Here is a 16075-nt window from a genome sequence, read left to right on the forward strand (position 1 = left end):
ACCGCGCCACGCGGCTCGACCAATGGGAGCGCGCGCAGCGAGGCTAGGCAGTCCGCGCCGCGGGTGCTGAAAACCCGGCGCGCGGGCGGTGGTCTCCGGGCGCGCGCTAGCGGGCCGGCTCACCTAGTACGTGAGGCTGGCGCGCGCTACGCCTCGGGCCCGGAACGCGCGCCTGACAGCCTGCGCCGGCTCGCGCGCTTTGTCGCGGGGCCGCGATGGTCCCCAAGACCCCAGCCCCGGGACCGACCTCGCGCTACTTCTCCTGGGACGAGGTGGCGCAGCGCTCCGGGCGCGAGGAGGAGCGGTGGCTCGTGATCGACCGGAAGGTGTACAACATCAGCGAGTTCACCCGCCGGCACCCCGGGGGCTCCCGGGTCATCAGCCACTACGCGGGGCAGGATGCTACGGTGAGCGCCACCGGACGGGGGCACCGGAGGAGGCGGGGCCGGACGGCCGCGGCCGGAGGCTCAGTGCGCGAGACAGGAAGTTTGGCATCCGCGGCCAAACACCGACTAATTCGGGGGAAAGGCGTACGTGCCGGAGCGTACTTGTTGCCTGATGTTTAGCTGTACTGCGGGCAAGGGATTCAAGGGCAGGAGAAAGGCTGTGGAAACGAATCTGGAAAATGGGGAGGGAGGCCAGCAATGTGCACACACAAAGGACCGCTCCGCCGTGCGTGCGCTCTGTCTGTGGCTCCGAGTCTGGGGTGTCCAGGCGTGGTCAGGCCCAGAGCTGGGCATAGGAAGGAGGGTTCTGTGGCAGGGAGACTGAGTCTCTGTGTGTCTCGGAGGCTGGGAGGGGAGCGCGGCCGCGTCTTGACTGAGCGTGCCGGAGTGAGCGAGCGGGAGCAGAGGAGGGAACTCTTGAGGAGAGGGCTGAGGCGGGTAGCTCCCCGGGGCCCCGCTGCCTTGGGAACCCCCCTGCAGGGTGAAGACCGGAGGGCCGGGAAGGGCCTCACCGGCCGGAGAGGGCTAACGGTTGCTGGTGCACAGGGAAGAATGGGAGCGGCATGCTGAAGGTGGGGGTCCTGCATCAGGATACACTTAGCAAGGACACCCGGAACGGCCCTCGAAACCTGTAGTGAAGTCACTCCGCCGCAGGCCAGCGGGGTCTCCAGCTGTTACCCGCAGCTGTAGGTAGTATCTCTCTTCCCTCGGCCTCACTGAGGGGTCAGCGCGCGCCCCAGCCTGGGCTCTGCTGCTTCCCTTTCTAGACCACCTGTTCTGGTACCTGGTACCTGGCGCCTCCCTACTGGGTTGGAGAGCCGGGGATGACCAGTGGGACGCAAAGGTTGAAACGTTCGCGTTGCTGCGTCCCCTTCCTCTACACACTTCTCCCCTCCGTGCCCTGCGAGCAGCCTGACCCCTTCCGCTGTTCCCCACCCTCTGCCCTTGCCAGCCCAGAGTGCGCCTCTGGGGTTCCCGTTATATCGCCGCGGAGCATAGACGCTTCGGGGTGGTGACCCAACCCATGCTTTGACGGGGCCCGCCTAGGCGGCGAGGCTGGAGCCTACACACTTGTCACCCCGAGTAATCACTGGGCCCCCCAGACAGCCGGCAAGGACGCCGACCAGCGCATGCGCACACGGAGCCGGCCCCTCCGCTGGGGCTTCCCGCAGTTGATTTGGGGCGGGGGCCTGCCGAGGCCGGGACGGCGATTGGTCCGGATGTGTGGTGCCACTGGCCGCCGGCTCCGCCTCGGTTCTGGCCTTGCCTGCCTCTTCCCCATAGGGCAGGGACTTGAATTTTGTCACCTCGGGTAACCAAAATTTGGGGTAGGGGGTGGTCAGAGTGCTACGGAAAATATAGAACACCCAGGATCGCAGCACAGGGAAATGGGAGAAATGCAAAAAGTTCCCAAGTTCCTAAGACATAGGCAATTTTCCTGATCACATTTTATGGAGAACACTGGCTCAGAGAGGGGCCTGTTAAAAGTCCCTCAAAAAAAGAAGTCTTACAGCCCCACCCATCCCTTCAGGTTGTCAACTATACCTAAATTCTTGGGCAAAAGCTGTCCCTAGAGACACCCCGAGGAAAAGCCAGTCAGGCAGGTCTTTCTGTGGTTCCCCCTACCCACGCTTCCTATTCCTTGCTGTGGTGCCTTTACTAGAACACAGATGCTGGGTGACTGCACTGTGGACACATAGGAAAGGTCTGAGCACCCCCAGAGGGAAGTTGGGTGGAAGGAGGTCATATCTGTTTGAACCGGGATGTAGCCACCTTGCTGGAACGAGAGGGTGGCCTTGGTGTGAGTCCTCCAGGAGTCCAGGGGGCCAGGCTGGCTTCCTCACTATTCTGCCTTCTCCCTGTCCTTGCAGGATCCCTTTGTGGCATTCCACATCAACAAGGGCCTTGTGAGGAAGTACATGAATTCGCTTCTGATTGGAGAACTATCTCCAGAGGAGCCCAGCTTTGAACCCACTAAGAATGTGAGACCCTGTTTGTCTTTTGGAGACCCTGTGGTTGTTGAGGGGCAGGGATGAGAAAGAAGGCCTAGATAGGGTCACAGGTGGCCACACTCAGTACTTCTTGGGAGTCTTGAGGTCCCTGCTTCTCCTGAATTCATTGGGTAACAGGTCCAAGGGATCAGGGCTTTACAACCTATGGTTTGCAAACAAGGCCACCCCACTACCATCATCATCAACTTGAGACCTATTTATTGAGCACTTACTCTGTGCCAAGCATAACTTCATATACTCACACATTTACAGATGAGAAAACTAAGACTCAGAGTTGGTAAGCTGAGGATCACACAGTTAGTAAACAGTAGAGCAGGGACTTGAACCCAGTCTATTTAACTCCAAAGACCATGTGCTCTTAGGCACGATCCCATAGCACCTCCTCCTGTCGTCCTTCCTCAGTACTGCGGTATCTTTACCCAGGACTGTGGACTTCCCATAGCCACCTCAGTGAGAGGGCCTGTCTCCAGCACTGTTGGGTTGCAGCTGGGAAGAATTACAGCCCCTTCCCCCCGCTCCCTACCTTTCTTTCCACAGAAAGAGCTGACTGATGAGTTCCGGGAGCTGCGGGCCACAGTGGAGCAGATGGGACTCCTGAAGGCCAACCCCATCTTCTTCCTGCTCTACCTGCTGCATATCCTGCTGCTGGATGTCGCTGCCTGGCTCACTCTTTGGGTCTTTGGGACATCCTTTGTGCCCTTCTTCCTCTGTGCAGTAATGCTCACCACAGTTCAGGTGAGGCCCCTGGCTTCTCAAGAGCATAGCTGTCGTCCTCTATCCTGGGGGACAGAAAGCTCTTTGTACCCCTCTGAAGGCCAAGGAATCCTGTGCAGAGCTGAGGGTGTGTGGGAGAGTTAGTGCAGAAGGGGAACATGTATTCCCTGGTCTGTGACTTTTATTTGCTCAGCAGCCACATGTGCACCATGTCTCTCACTGCCTCTTCAGCTGCTCCTCCCAGGATTCCCTCCTACCTGCAGAACCTTCTCTGAAACTCAGTTTCAGGTTCAGCCACAGCCTAAGTGTACCAAGAACCAAGATTCTGTTTTCTCAACAGAGCTTGACTCCCTCCCACCACATTGCTCAACATGCTAGTAATCCTTGGGCCCTAACACTTGGCTGTCAAAACCCGTTTATCAAGCATCTACTTGCCTCTGAGTTTGTCACTCTCTGTCCTTTTCTGTAGTTTGGATGTTCAGCCCACCATAAGTCACTGAACTCTGGAGCTGGGGAAACTGGAGAATAGGGAAGGGATAGTGATTTGCCCCAACTCTCGTGTGCGTTAGTGGCAGAGCCAGAGTTAGAGCTCTGGCTTCCTAACTCCTTTCCTGATGTGCTCAGTTAGGGTTTGCAGCCATCACAGGCCTAGGTGGATGAAGGAAGAAGTAGAGGCTGAGGATCTGCTGAGGTCAGTGTGAGGGATGCTGGGCTGGTAGGCTGTTCTCAGCACTAACCTCTCTTCCCAGGCCCAGGCTGGCTGGCTGCAGCATGACTTTGGGCACCTGTCCGTCTTTGGCACCTCTACGTGGAACCACTTGCTACATCATTTCGTGATTGGCCACCTAAAGGTCAATGGGATAGGGAGGGGCTCTCTGAAACTCCGACAGTGAAGGGCTGCCTGGGGTTTGGGGTGACACTAGACTTTCAAACTTATGTCTCCGCTTTTCTGTAGGGGGCCCCTGCCAGTTGGTGGAACCACATGCACTTCCAGCACCATGCCAAACCCAACTGTTTCCGCAAGGACCCAGACATCAACATGCATCCCTTCTTCTTTGCCTTGGGGAAGATCCTCTCTGTGGAGGTGAGCTGAAGTATCTGTGGAAAGGTCTGGCAAATGGGAACTAGCCGCACACAGGGCTTTGGGGAAATGCTCATAATGCTGACAGTGTGAGTGACACTGGGGGCTGGGCCGGTTGGCTCTTTGGAAGCTGTAGGAGGCAATAGGCAGTAAATGGGCTGCCCAGGACAAAATCACCTGTCCTCCCTAGTGAGTTCAAGTCAGCTAAGAGTTATTACATAAAGGTGCCTCATGCTGTAAAGGCTCCAAAAGACAACCAGATTATTGTGCAAACCCCTGCTTATCCTTAAAGGGGATGGATGGCCCTCCTTGGGATGCTTTTTAGACACTCCTACCCCAGGCAGTTGTATTCCACAATTGGTATTCCTTGCTTACACTTTGATATCCTACTGTGTCCTCCTTGTCAAAGGTTGGAATGTCTTACTCTTCTCTGATGCTCAGTGCCTGGAACATTCATTCACTGAGTACTTTTTCCCACCTCCCTGATCCCAGTCTAACTTCCAGGGTGGTCAGCGTTGAGTTTGAGTTGCCATCTGAGGTTATGAGCAAAAATCGTAGTGCAATTGCCAAAGGAAGAATGCCCAGGGGTGGCGATCTGGTAAGTTGAGTGAACACTAGGCAATAGGAGAGTATTTGAATGGCCAGCAGAGTTCTTTGAAAAATTCATTAAAAACTCTTTGTCTCAAAGCTCTAGGCTGTAGTCAGAGTTCTGCCAGGTCCCCTTCCCTACTTTATGACATTTCAGCATGCCAAGAATTAAACTGTTAAACATCTCAGTTCCAGGCATGAGTTCAGGGTAGCCTGGCTCTCCTTTTCCCTCTGTGGGAAGGTTTTGGCAGCAGTGGCTGTCCTTGTACAAGAAGCCCCTAGCTTGAGACTTAGGCCCCACCTGTCCATAATGCCCTGATTTTCCCCACTCCTAAGGAACTTTCTTGGTTTGTTACACATTCAACAGTGTGTTATGATACAGTGGGCAGATGATGAACCAGCCCTGGCCCTACCTGGCTCAGGTGGCTACATCAACAGCAGCATGGTTAATTTACTGGGTAGAGCATGGGGTTCTTGGTAGCACTTCTATTGTCACTATAGAGGGTTAAAAAAAAAAGGTGGGAGTCTCGCAGTTGCGGCGCTTCACTGGTGGGGGTGGCGTGGTGGGTGTTGCATAGCAGGGCTGTGCCGGGACCTTGGAGGACAGAAGTGGGCTAGGGGAACAGCTGCCACTGGGCCTGCCCTCTGGGCCACACCACCAACCTGAGGAGACTCTTAGAGCCTTTGCACAAAGCCAAAGTCCCTGCCCCCACCTCCCCAGGGAGCTCTCACCTCTCCCATGGTGGAGGATTCTGCCCCGGGTCCTCAGAGCTGGGCAGGTTGTCCCACTCAGACCCCGAGCCACACACACCCTTGGGCTGCCTGGCAGCAGTGGCATCCATATGGGGGTCACTGATGGATGGGGTCAGGGCTCAAGGGCTGGAGGCTGGAGTACCTCTTCAAGAAAAGGTCTCTTTCCAATGGTGGATCAGTTTCCTGTTGGAGGGACAGGGAGACTTGTCACCTCCAACTCCCCAAGTTCCCACGTGCTCCCTGTGGGCACAGGGCCCCTCCCCAGCCCCGTGCTCCCTGGAGGACTCCTTGCTGCTCCAGGTTGTACCTGCCCCCATCCCACATGGCTACATTGTGCATAGCCTCGATGGCCCAGTCAGTGGCTTGGAGGACATCCTGTTCCAGGCCCTCAGGGGAGGGGTGGGCAGTTAGACCTGGAGCCAGGTGAGCATACTGAGCCCAGGTCCAGCCTGGGCACAGGGTAGTTAGGACCACAGATTAGAGCTAATGCCTGGAATGTCAGACATGAACACGGACAGCGGAACTAGAATGTGAAATGGGCTTCTCAAACTATGTCACTCAGGGAGCTGGAGCATGGGGTGGTCCCATGCTTCTGCTTTACACATTGGGGCCCCGCTGAGGATTTTACCTCTAGGTAAGATGTGTGTCTGAAAACCAGTGGTCCAGAGTACAAACACAGCTTGAGGCCAGGAGTACAAACCGAGTCTGTCTCCCATTTGGCTGAGAGCCCAGCAGGGAGCCTCTCATGTCTGGACCCCTTAACATGCCACTCTGGGTCTCGCTAAGTGGACAAGACACTTCTCACATCACTGCCTTTATTACTAGGTACTAGGGTTTTCAGAAAACTCCCATCTGCAGACACTAAAAATAGAGAATGATCTAGGACCAAAATAGCCCCATTTTTGGCCTAGTTACGTGTCTGAGGATAGGCTGCCCGTTAATAAATGCCTGGGTTACAGGCTGCTTGGTGTTTGGTTCAGCTCCTCTGGGTAGTTTAACTGTACACTGACCCTCATGTGGATCCAGTGGCACCTACCTCGGAGCTTTTCAACTGTAAAGGAGAACAGGACGTACAGGGGACACTTCACCCTAATACAACATTTCTGGCCTCCAAAAGTCAACACAACAGGGCAGTTATTATGGTCATAATAGCATTTGTCCACCATTCAAGGGGATGGGGCTCCCTTCCATAACAGTTCCAAAATAGAGGGCATGAGTTCTGCCTTCCCACCCCACCAAACAGGACAGATCCTCGTCTTCTGGCTTTCCTGTCAGTTAATGTTGCCTGGGATGGGATGAACTTCACTCCCACATCCAGTTCGTCAGCAGGTCTTGTTAATACTGCCTCTAAAACATATCCTAAATCTATTGACTTCATTTCCACTGCTTCCCATCCCCCCATGTGGTCCAGTTCCAATCTGCATTATTGTTCCAACCTCCTCACTGGTCTCTCTGCAACTGTACCTAGCCACTACACTTCATTCCCCCCACCTCCAACTAGTGTGAGCCTTTTAAAGCACAAAGCAGATCATGCCATATACTTTGAAAGACTTCCAGTGGCTTCTCATCCCATGGAAAAAACCCAAACTCCTTACTGTGGCCTTACCAGGGCTTTCTAAGGTCCAACATGATTTGACCATCCCTAGCTTTCTGACTTTATCAACTACTCTCCCCTGTTGCTTACTATTCCCAGGCACACTGGACTTCTTTCCGTCCCTTGAACATCCTCAGTTAGGTGGTGTTCCCTCTGCTTTAAATGCTCTTCCCCTGAATTTTTGCATTGCTAACTCCTTCTCATCATTTGAGTCTCAGTTCAGATGTCAGCCTCTCAGGCCATATCTGCCCATCCTAACCAAATGCTGCCTCCCTCATTTTCTGTCATATTTTCCTGTTTTTAATCTGTAGTTATCTTGAGCTCTGTTTACAAATTTATCACCAGCTTCCTCTCCTTGGATTATAAGCTCCTTGAGGGTAGGAACTTTGTTTTGCTTACCTATGTATCTTCAGCACCTAGAACACTGCCTGGCACATAGTAGGTTCTCAATAATTTGTTGACTAAATCAGCTAATACAGAAATACTGTTTCATTTAGCAGAAGTGCCATGCACAGAATAAACTCTCAATAAACGGCCTGTCAGAACAGTGGGTGGACATGTGAGAGGATGAGCCAGCATTCTGCTTTGGGGTAGAGCTCCTCCTGTGCCCTGTGGCCATCTGGTTGCCAGAAATAATGGGGGTAAGAATAAACCGAGCCATCAGTGAGGCAGCAGAGCCTTACTGTCATGCCTGTGTGCCCACACAAGGGGTTAAGGCCGACTGGCTGACTTCCTGGCCCCAGCCCGTCTCTTCAACAGTTAGGCTTATGAAATAACCACCACCTAACTGAGGAAAAAACCTTGCTGGAGACTTCAGATCACCAAGTTGTTCCTGCCATTCTTTCCACAAATATTTGCCAAACTTTGCTTAGCTTTCAAGCAATTTTATAAAGCTCATGTTGAAGTCAAGAAAAAAGATTTTGATGGAGAAGATCAGGGGCTGCATGTGGAGGGATACTGATGTGCATAGGGGTAAAATGGTCCATGGAGTCCTTGGAGACTGATGTCAGATGGGAGAAAAGAAGGGAAGAAGGTGTCTTTGGAGGAACATGAGGAGCCCTGAGGACCTGCAGACACTTGTGCACGTGCCTCACGTGGACATAGGCCAGTGAGCTACTTGCCAGATCTCAGCCTGGACCCTCACGTGCCAGGTACTGTAGGTAAGGATGGGCCCACTGGAGCCTTCCAATAGCATTGGCATGCTGACAGCTCAGAGCAGGACTAAACTCCTGAGCAGGGCAAAGCCAAGGTCACAGGGGGAGGGGATGGGTGACTAGTCTGTAGCTACTGATCTGTGGTTGCTTTTCTTCATAGCTTGGGAAACAGAAGAAAAAGTATATGCCGTACAACCACCAGCATAAATACTTCTTCCTGAGTGAGTGTCCTCATCCTGCACAGGGGACTGCTTTGGGTGGGATGGTGAAGGGGTGTGGGGAGGAAGTGATTCTCCACAGGGTTGTGGTATTTCAAGCAAAGGCTGGAGGAGGTACCCAGTAACCCAGCAGGTTACTCCCTGCGTGGGAGCAGTCAACCATCTCAACTGAGTCAAGTCCGCGTCAGGCTGCCATTGAGTCATAGGTCATTTGTGTGGAGGCACACCAGTTCCTCCAGTCCGTTCCTGGCCTCCACAAAGACTGAACAGTTGGGGAGCAGGGGTGGGGCAGGGGCATCCGGATTAAGCCTTAAACCTCACCTTATACCTTGTCAAAGAGATGTGAGCCGAGGTGGCCCGGTGGGCGCAGTACAACCTCCAGGGGACAAAGGTAGACACAGCCATGGGAGGACAGGACCGCAGAAGCCTGGGGAAGGACTGTTGGAGCTGAGGAGGAAACATTAATGTGGTTGTCAAGCTCTTTCTGAAGAGTGCTATTGCCTGCTTTAAAAATCTCCATAATGCCTGAAATTTTGAGTTTTAGAAGTTCTTTGGAAATGCCGATTTTTAAAGGGAGGAGATGATTCCACTGACCCTAATTAAGTTCAAAGGAATTTATCCTAACTGCTTATTACCAACCATCCCTACTGGTGAAAGGATTGGGTAGAAGGGTAGAGCAGATGTTCAGAAGAAAGGATATGAGAATCCGTGGCACAAGAGGGTGGAGTAGGTGTGGGCGGGGCACTTTAATGCAGGGGGTCACATGCAGCGTCAAGGCCCTGCTGAGAAGGGCTACAGAAATGGGACAACACTTAGGGGGTGAGCCACTCCTTCAACTCCCAGTTTTAAGAGAAGCCCCTCCACCCCTTCCTATAGCCAATGTCTAGGGCTTCTGGGTGGGTAGCACAAACTCATTTCCCTGGTCCAAGGAAGTGAACTTTTAGCCCATGAAGGATCAGTGAGGTACTTCCCAAACACTCACACGCTTTCCTGCTCCTGCCCCTTCACCTGCTGGGTGGAGCAGCCAGGAACACAGGGAAGGTGACTGCAAGGGCAGATGTACAGCCAGTGGGAAGGCCCTTGGCAGGGGCAGGGCTGTGGTCAAGGCAACTCGGAATATTAGCATTATGCCCTTTGAAAGGCATGGAGGCAGAGCAAGTTAACGTATGGAGCTTGAGTTTCCCCAGCTGCCCTCTTTTACTGGAAAAGAATGTCACTCCCTACCCTCACCGTCCTGGCATGCTCTTGGGAGATTTTGCCCTCTTCAGACTTGCATTCATGCCCATCTTCAGTGCCTGCTGGTTCCAGTGGATTGAGTGCCAAGTCAGCTGAAGAGGCCACAGGGGGTGACAGGGGCCACCTGTTGCTGGAGGCCACCTCTCCAGCACTGATCAGGCCACTAGTGACTCTCATATTGCTCAAGCCTCCTTCCTGTCTCCATTTCCTCTCCAGTTGGTCCCCCAGCCTTGCTGCCTCTCTACTTCCAGTGGTATATTTTCTATTTTGTTATCCAGCGGAAGAAGTGGGTGGTAAGTATCCATTTCCAAAGAGTCCAATATCCTTTGTAGCCAGTACCCTGAGGGGGAGATACCCTCATTTCTCAATGTCCTATTTCATTTAGCCAGTATCTCCTGAGGTTCTTGTGCTGGCCATAAATCCAGGGGCCAGGCCGGGGAGTGGGGAAGATGAGTAAGAGATGGTATCTACTCTTAGGAAACTTCTGGTGAAGCAGGATGTGGTTGACACCAGAGAAGAAGAACAGGCAGAAGGTCTGGGATTCCAAAAGGGGCCCGACTACATCTGGTTGGATGAAAGGCATCAGAAAATGCCTTGTGGAGTCATGTCTCTAGCTGGCTTAGGACAGGCAGAGGTAGGGTTGGGGGAAGCTGGACTCTGAGAAAAGAAGCTAGGAGTGAGGGGCGAGGTTGGCTGTTGGACATGTAGAAGACTCAAGTGTTCTGGAAGTATAGTGAAGAAAAGTAGTTGGAGACTTGACCAGGGCACTGGCACAGACTGAGCCATGGTCCTGGAAGACTTAATTTGGCTGCATAATGAAGGTATGAAGGATTTAGGTGGGTTGGAGGGAACTGGCAGCAGGGAGACCCTGGAGGCCTTTGCACCCATGAAGGAAATAGGCAAGGAGGGCTGGGGGGTGGGGGCTGGGGGAGAGGTGGCACTAGAAATGAAGGGAAGGAACAGTGGCACTAGATATTGCAGGATTGGGCACCTGAGAGAAACTAACAGTAACTGAGTGTTCCAGCCTGGTACCCAGGAGATTGGCACATCATGCAAAGAGACATGTAAAGTGAGAGGAAAAGGAAGAGGTGCTCTGTGCCAGTCATAATGCTCTCTGCCTCTCACTGCAGGACTTGGCCTGGATGATCACCTTCTACGCCCGCATCTTCCTCACTTATGTGCCACTGTTGGGACTGAAAGGCTTCCTGGGCCTGTTCTTCATGGTCAGGTAGTATTTGATGGGAGAGCAGGGATGGGCAAAGGAAACCAGATGTTGGGATTAACCACTCTGGTCTGGGGGCTGTGCTGGGGCTCCAGGTAGTGCCCTGGGTGACTGAAGTGTTGGCTTGAGAAAGGTGGCCAGGCTGGAGCAGTTATCTGAGGAAGAGTTTAACTCTGGGCTTTCTTTGCCTGTGCTGTTGTCCATGTGCCATATCTTCTAGGTTCCTGGAAAGCAACTGGTTTGTGTGGGTGACACAGATGAACCATATCCCCATGCACATTGATCACGACCGGAACGTGGACTGGGTCTCCACCCAGGTGAGGAACAGGCACTTAGACCTGGGCATAACACAGCTAATAACAAAGGTGGGTGGGGGACAGTGACAACAGCAAAAGCTGCCAAACAGGAGTGCATTAGCTTGAAGCTTTTCTCTGGCCATCATGCGGAGAAGGGAGTGACAGGGACAATCCTATACTCCCTCGTCTGGGCCAGCTTTACCTGGAGAAGGCTGGTCTGGTCTTTCCATCTGGTACCCAGGGCCCTGCTCTCCCCTGACCTTTTCAGCTCCAGGCAACATGCAATGTCCACAAGTCCGCCTTCAATGACTGGTTCAGTGGACATCTCAACTTCCAGATTGAGCACCAGTAAGTAGGGAGACCTAGGAAACTGCTGTTTGGGGTGTGTGGGGACAAAGGAGTAGGAGCCACTAACTGTCCTCTGTTCTCCCTGAAGTCTTTTCCCTACTATGCCTCGACACAATTACTACAAAGTGGCTCCCTTGGTGCAGTCCCTGTGTGCTAAGCATGGCATAGAGTACCAGTCCAAGCCCCTGCTCTCAGCCTTTGCTGACATTGTCCAGTAAGTATCTCAGCCTGGGAGGATGGGTGGTAGGGCAGGGAGAGGGTGGGGCGGTGGGGTTTAGTGTGGGATGGGGGCCCCAGGAAGGTTTCCTCAGTTCTCTGGAGTGGAGATCAAGGCAAAGGCAGGGTTCTCTATGGTCCCGTGGCCAGGTCAGGCCTCTGCTCTTGTGTCATGGCCCAGGCTCTTTCTCAGAAGCAAAGGGGAGGAAAGCATTCACATGAAAGGGGGCCTTACGTCATGAAGATCGGCCTCCGCACCTCTGTGAGAGCTTTACTACTACACTTCTGAAAGATGGTTCAGCCTTCGAAGTTGCTTCCGTCGGTCTCCCTCACTGCCTGCTCCCATCTTGCCCCACAGCTCACTGAAGGAGTCCGGGCAGCTCTGGCTAGATGCCTATCTTCACCAATAACAACAGCCCTGTCTGGAAGAGGAGCTTCTGGAGCCAAAGCAGAGGGGAGCTGGAGGGACAATGCCACTAAATGCTAATATTCAGAGGGGGTGTGTTTGAGGAGATAAAGGGGAGGGATCAGAGTGAGAACCTTTATCTCTAGGCACAGACCTAGGACTCAGAGAGGGGTAGGGAACATCCCTTGAAGAGAGGGATGGAGCTTTTTTTTTGGTTCCATTGTTTCTTTTTTCTAGTTTGGCAGATATAAATGGTTGGTGAGCAAAGAGGAAGTCAGGAGGGTTATAAAAACAGGGAGGACCTACCCAGCCTGGAAATCAGGAAGAGATTTAGCACCAACATTCCACCCAGGAAAAGAAGGGGTGAGCTCACCTCACTGGTTCACTTCTCAGTGCCTTTTCCTCCCTCACTTGCAAACCTCAGAGGTTCACAGGCTGAAGGGAGACAGAGCAGCTGAACCTTTTGAGCAAGATTTAGAAAGGAAGCATTAGTGCTTAGAATTCTGAGGCCTGGCATAACGTAGTGCTTGGAGGAAGCTCAGATCACTCTAGGGCTTGGCGTGACCTATGTCTGCCTCAGGCTCCTGGAGAAGCCGTTGTCCACTTTCAGAAGCAGGCAGGGCAAAGGCCACAACTATGTTATTGGAGGCAGACATCTGACCTTGAAGGATCCTGGCCCTAGTGATTTTGGTCTCATATCCCAGCCAGGGTATCTCTTGGGAGCATTAGGTTTTAGGTCTTGCCAAAACAGCAGAGAAGGTTGCTGGCCATTAAAAATCCCTTTAGCTTTTGATTCACCTTTTCTAAACACCACCCAAGGAAAAGAACACTCCTAGGACATGAGTCCACTTCTTGCAAGTGAGCAGATAGGGCAACTAGTCTCCTTCCTGGAAACATGGGTCTTCCAATGGTTTTCCTTTGCTTTCCTACCTGTAATTCCAAGTTCAACAAAATAGCAGTCACTAAACACAGTGGTTAAGTTGGGAGATACTGAATTACCAGTCATGAGAAAACCCAAGTGTCTATCATAAACAGCCTAAGGGCTGTCAGAAATGTATAGCCTAAATATGTTACATTACTTTGGCGTAGGAGCAGTCGATTAAATACAATCGTGTCATAGTTCTAAACCAGTAATAGGGAGATAAAACCACAGAAGTTGTGATTGTCATTGCTGTCGTTAGGCTTCTCACTGTCAATTCTGTTCAAGTACCTTTCTCTGGTGACAACCGGCTAGGAATTTAGGGTAATCTCTTAAAAAGCTTATCAGTTCAATGCTGAAATACAACTTTTAAATCTGGTTTTTAAAGAAAAAAAACAAGTTTAACCCACCTCTGTAGAGAGAACATTGGAATGTGCCCCAGAATCTTGTCACCAGCATTCACATGGCTTCCCTCCCCACACCCTCCTTTCAGTTCAGGTGGCGTATCAGTCGCCTGTTCTGCATCTACTCTTAAGCATACTGAGCACTCTGGACACTGAAGGAGGGAACCCCAAACGAGAAGGAAAAAGCAGAGCCCTAGAAAGTTCATATCCAGTTTTGGGAGAGAATGGCAAGTGGGGAGATAAAGGTCCTAAGACAGGTGGAGATGGGGTTAGAGGCCCACCTATGGAAAGGCTGTTGTGATTACTTAGAGGTTTGTCAAACAAAGCCAGATAAAAAAAGACAGATGGGGGAGAACAGGCTGTGGAAGAGTTCAGCTCTTTTCCATTTGGAGAAAAGCTGGTTTTAAACAGCCTGGGTAGAAAAATTAGCAGCAGAACTGGAGAGTTCTATTTTCCTTGGCTTCCTCACTCCAGAATAGGTGCTGATTCTTCCTCATCTCTGTTCCCTGCTACCTAAATTTGTGGTGTGGTGTCACCAGCCTGTCAAGCCACCTGGCTTTGGGCCCAGGCTGCCCAGTTTAAGCAAAGCCAGTGAGGCTTATGGAGCCAAGCAAGTCCAGGTCCTCAAAGCACCTCAACCACTGTGGCCTTCTCTCCTTGGTCTAGACCAATGTGGTCTCACACAGCCACAAAGGGACATACCAGTGGCAAAAGGCTCAGCCTGTTCAATGATGACATGAGCAATCTCAAATCCAAACAATGACACACGAGCAAATATGCTTAGAGAGGACAGGTCATCTCCAGTACAGGTTGTGGCAGAACTAACATTTGAAACTTGCTTTTTAAAAACAACTTTTATGTTTATCTTTGTTACTTTAATATTCCTGCCACTTGCCAGAGGCATTTTCTTTAAGTCCCACATCAGTATCCTTTTTGTGTGTGCCAGTTTTGTTACTCATCACAATGAAGCTGAAAAATAAAGTTGCTTTTGACTGAATGAAGTCTATTCATTTGTAATCCACAGTGCTCTTCTGCACATGTTGACAGGACTCCTGCGCCTCTGCTCTAAGTTACTCTCCACCACTACAGCTTTTTCTGAACATGCATTCCCATGTGGACTCCCCTTTGCATAAGCCCTGTGGGCAGAGGAACATCAGGACCCTCCAGAAAATGCCAAGGGACAGGTGGACTATGGCAAGGAAGAGAAAAGCCAACCGCTTCCCATGGCGCCCATATGTTCCAATGCTAGATTTCCTAGATACACTAGTCAGGATTTACCTGCATGGCTTCCTCCTGTCATGACATGGAATCCTCACCCTCTTAATTCATTTCTGGTCTCAGTCCCCATTAAATCTTTTTGCCTAAGTCTTTGCTCTGCAGGCACAATACCTCAGAGCTGGACTGCAGAGCAATGCCCTTTTAACTAGAACAGTTTTCTTTGAATATTAGAACATGTTAAATAGAAACTGCAGAACTGATCATCCCTGCGGTGTGCAGTTATTAAACTTTTCGAAAAGACCAGGCAACTCACCTTCAAAAAAAAGAGGAAAACAAATCACTACCTGCTTGACTACCTTAGAGTACAAGCCTTACCACCTCCAGAGTGGCGGTACAAATGCCATCACCATTATCACAGGCTTAGAATCTAATTGCAGTACTTAAATCAGAAAATGGAGCTCAGATAAACTGTGGCTTGGTTCAATATGGGATAACTGGTTTCATTCATCAACTGCTTGAGACAGAGCAGTGAACAAAACCAAGACCCCTGCCCTTTAAGATAGGACTGTCTACATCAGTGTTTCCAGACAACCCTGGTTACAAGAACATTGCTGGGGAGACTATATCCCATTTCTGCTCTAACCAGAGGAACTCTCATACCCGGAGATTTCACCTGCAAAACAGGTTGCTCTATAAAAAAACTTTAAGAATCATTGATGTTGAGGCTTCTACATCCTTAATCTGTTAAAAACACTGTCAACTTAAATTTCAGACCACTTAGTGTCCTTGTTAACTTCAAAATGCAGTAAATGACAGGAATGATAAAAAGTTAGAAATTTAAACAGGATAGCTTCAGACCAAGTTTGGTTAGGATTATAAAACTTTCAAAGCACAAAGACACTGCATCTCTGAAACAGCAACTTGAATCTGATGTCACAAAAGAAACAATGTGATGTTTGAATGGACAAATTTCAAACTGATAAATGCTTGGATGCTATGATGTACTTAATTTAAATTGTGGGACTTTCTCAAAGGAGCTCCTTTATCTCACACACTAAGTAGAAAACTAGAAATTCATTGAAATCATTCAAACTCCTTTCCCAGCAAGATACAGGGCTTCCTCCAAACGGCTTAAGTACCACCAAAGCTGCTCCGGCCATTCTGGGGGCATGGCGCCATCTTGTGGCCACACTCAAGTGACCTGTAATAAGGTCCAATTCCAGTGTTACCTTATGAGTGAAAAGGGGAAC

At 51.1% G+C, this 16075-nt stretch overlaps 2 protein-coding genes across 3 annotated transcripts in view; one reads left to right on the top strand and one right to left on the bottom strand.

Moving 5' to 3' along the window:
- Positions 1-16075, bottom strand: part of FADS2 (fatty acid desaturase 2) — a 115921-nt gene that overhangs the window by 95025 nt on the left and 4821 nt on the right. The gene's annotated exons all lie outside the window — the stretch shown is intronic.
- FADS1 (fatty acid desaturase 1) lies at positions 63-14604 on the top strand. Of its 2 annotated transcripts, XM_036925532.2 has the most exons (12): positions 63-407; positions 2318-2428; positions 2996-3193; positions 3922-4023; positions 4128-4256; positions 8503-8563; positions 10013-10089; positions 10927-11024; positions 11239-11335; positions 11583-11662; positions 11751-11876; positions 12237-14604. In XM_036925532.2, exons 1-12 carry the CDS (start codon positions 216-218, stop codon positions 12286-12288), a joined length of 1323 nt encoding a protein of 440 aa, XP_036781427.2. In that variant the 5' UTR covers positions 63-215; the 3' UTR covers positions 12289-14604. The 2 variants fall into 2 exon arrangements, with proteins under 2 accessions (XP_036781427.2, XP_036781433.2); XM_036925538.2 differs by lacking the exon at positions 2318-2428.

Source organism: Manis pentadactyla, chromosome 9 (genome assembly GCF_030020395.1).
Source record: "Manis pentadactyla isolate mManPen7 chromosome 9, mManPen7.hap1, whole genome shotgun sequence".
Taxonomy (NCBI): Eukaryota; Metazoa; Chordata; class Mammalia; order Pholidota; family Manidae; genus Manis; species Manis pentadactyla.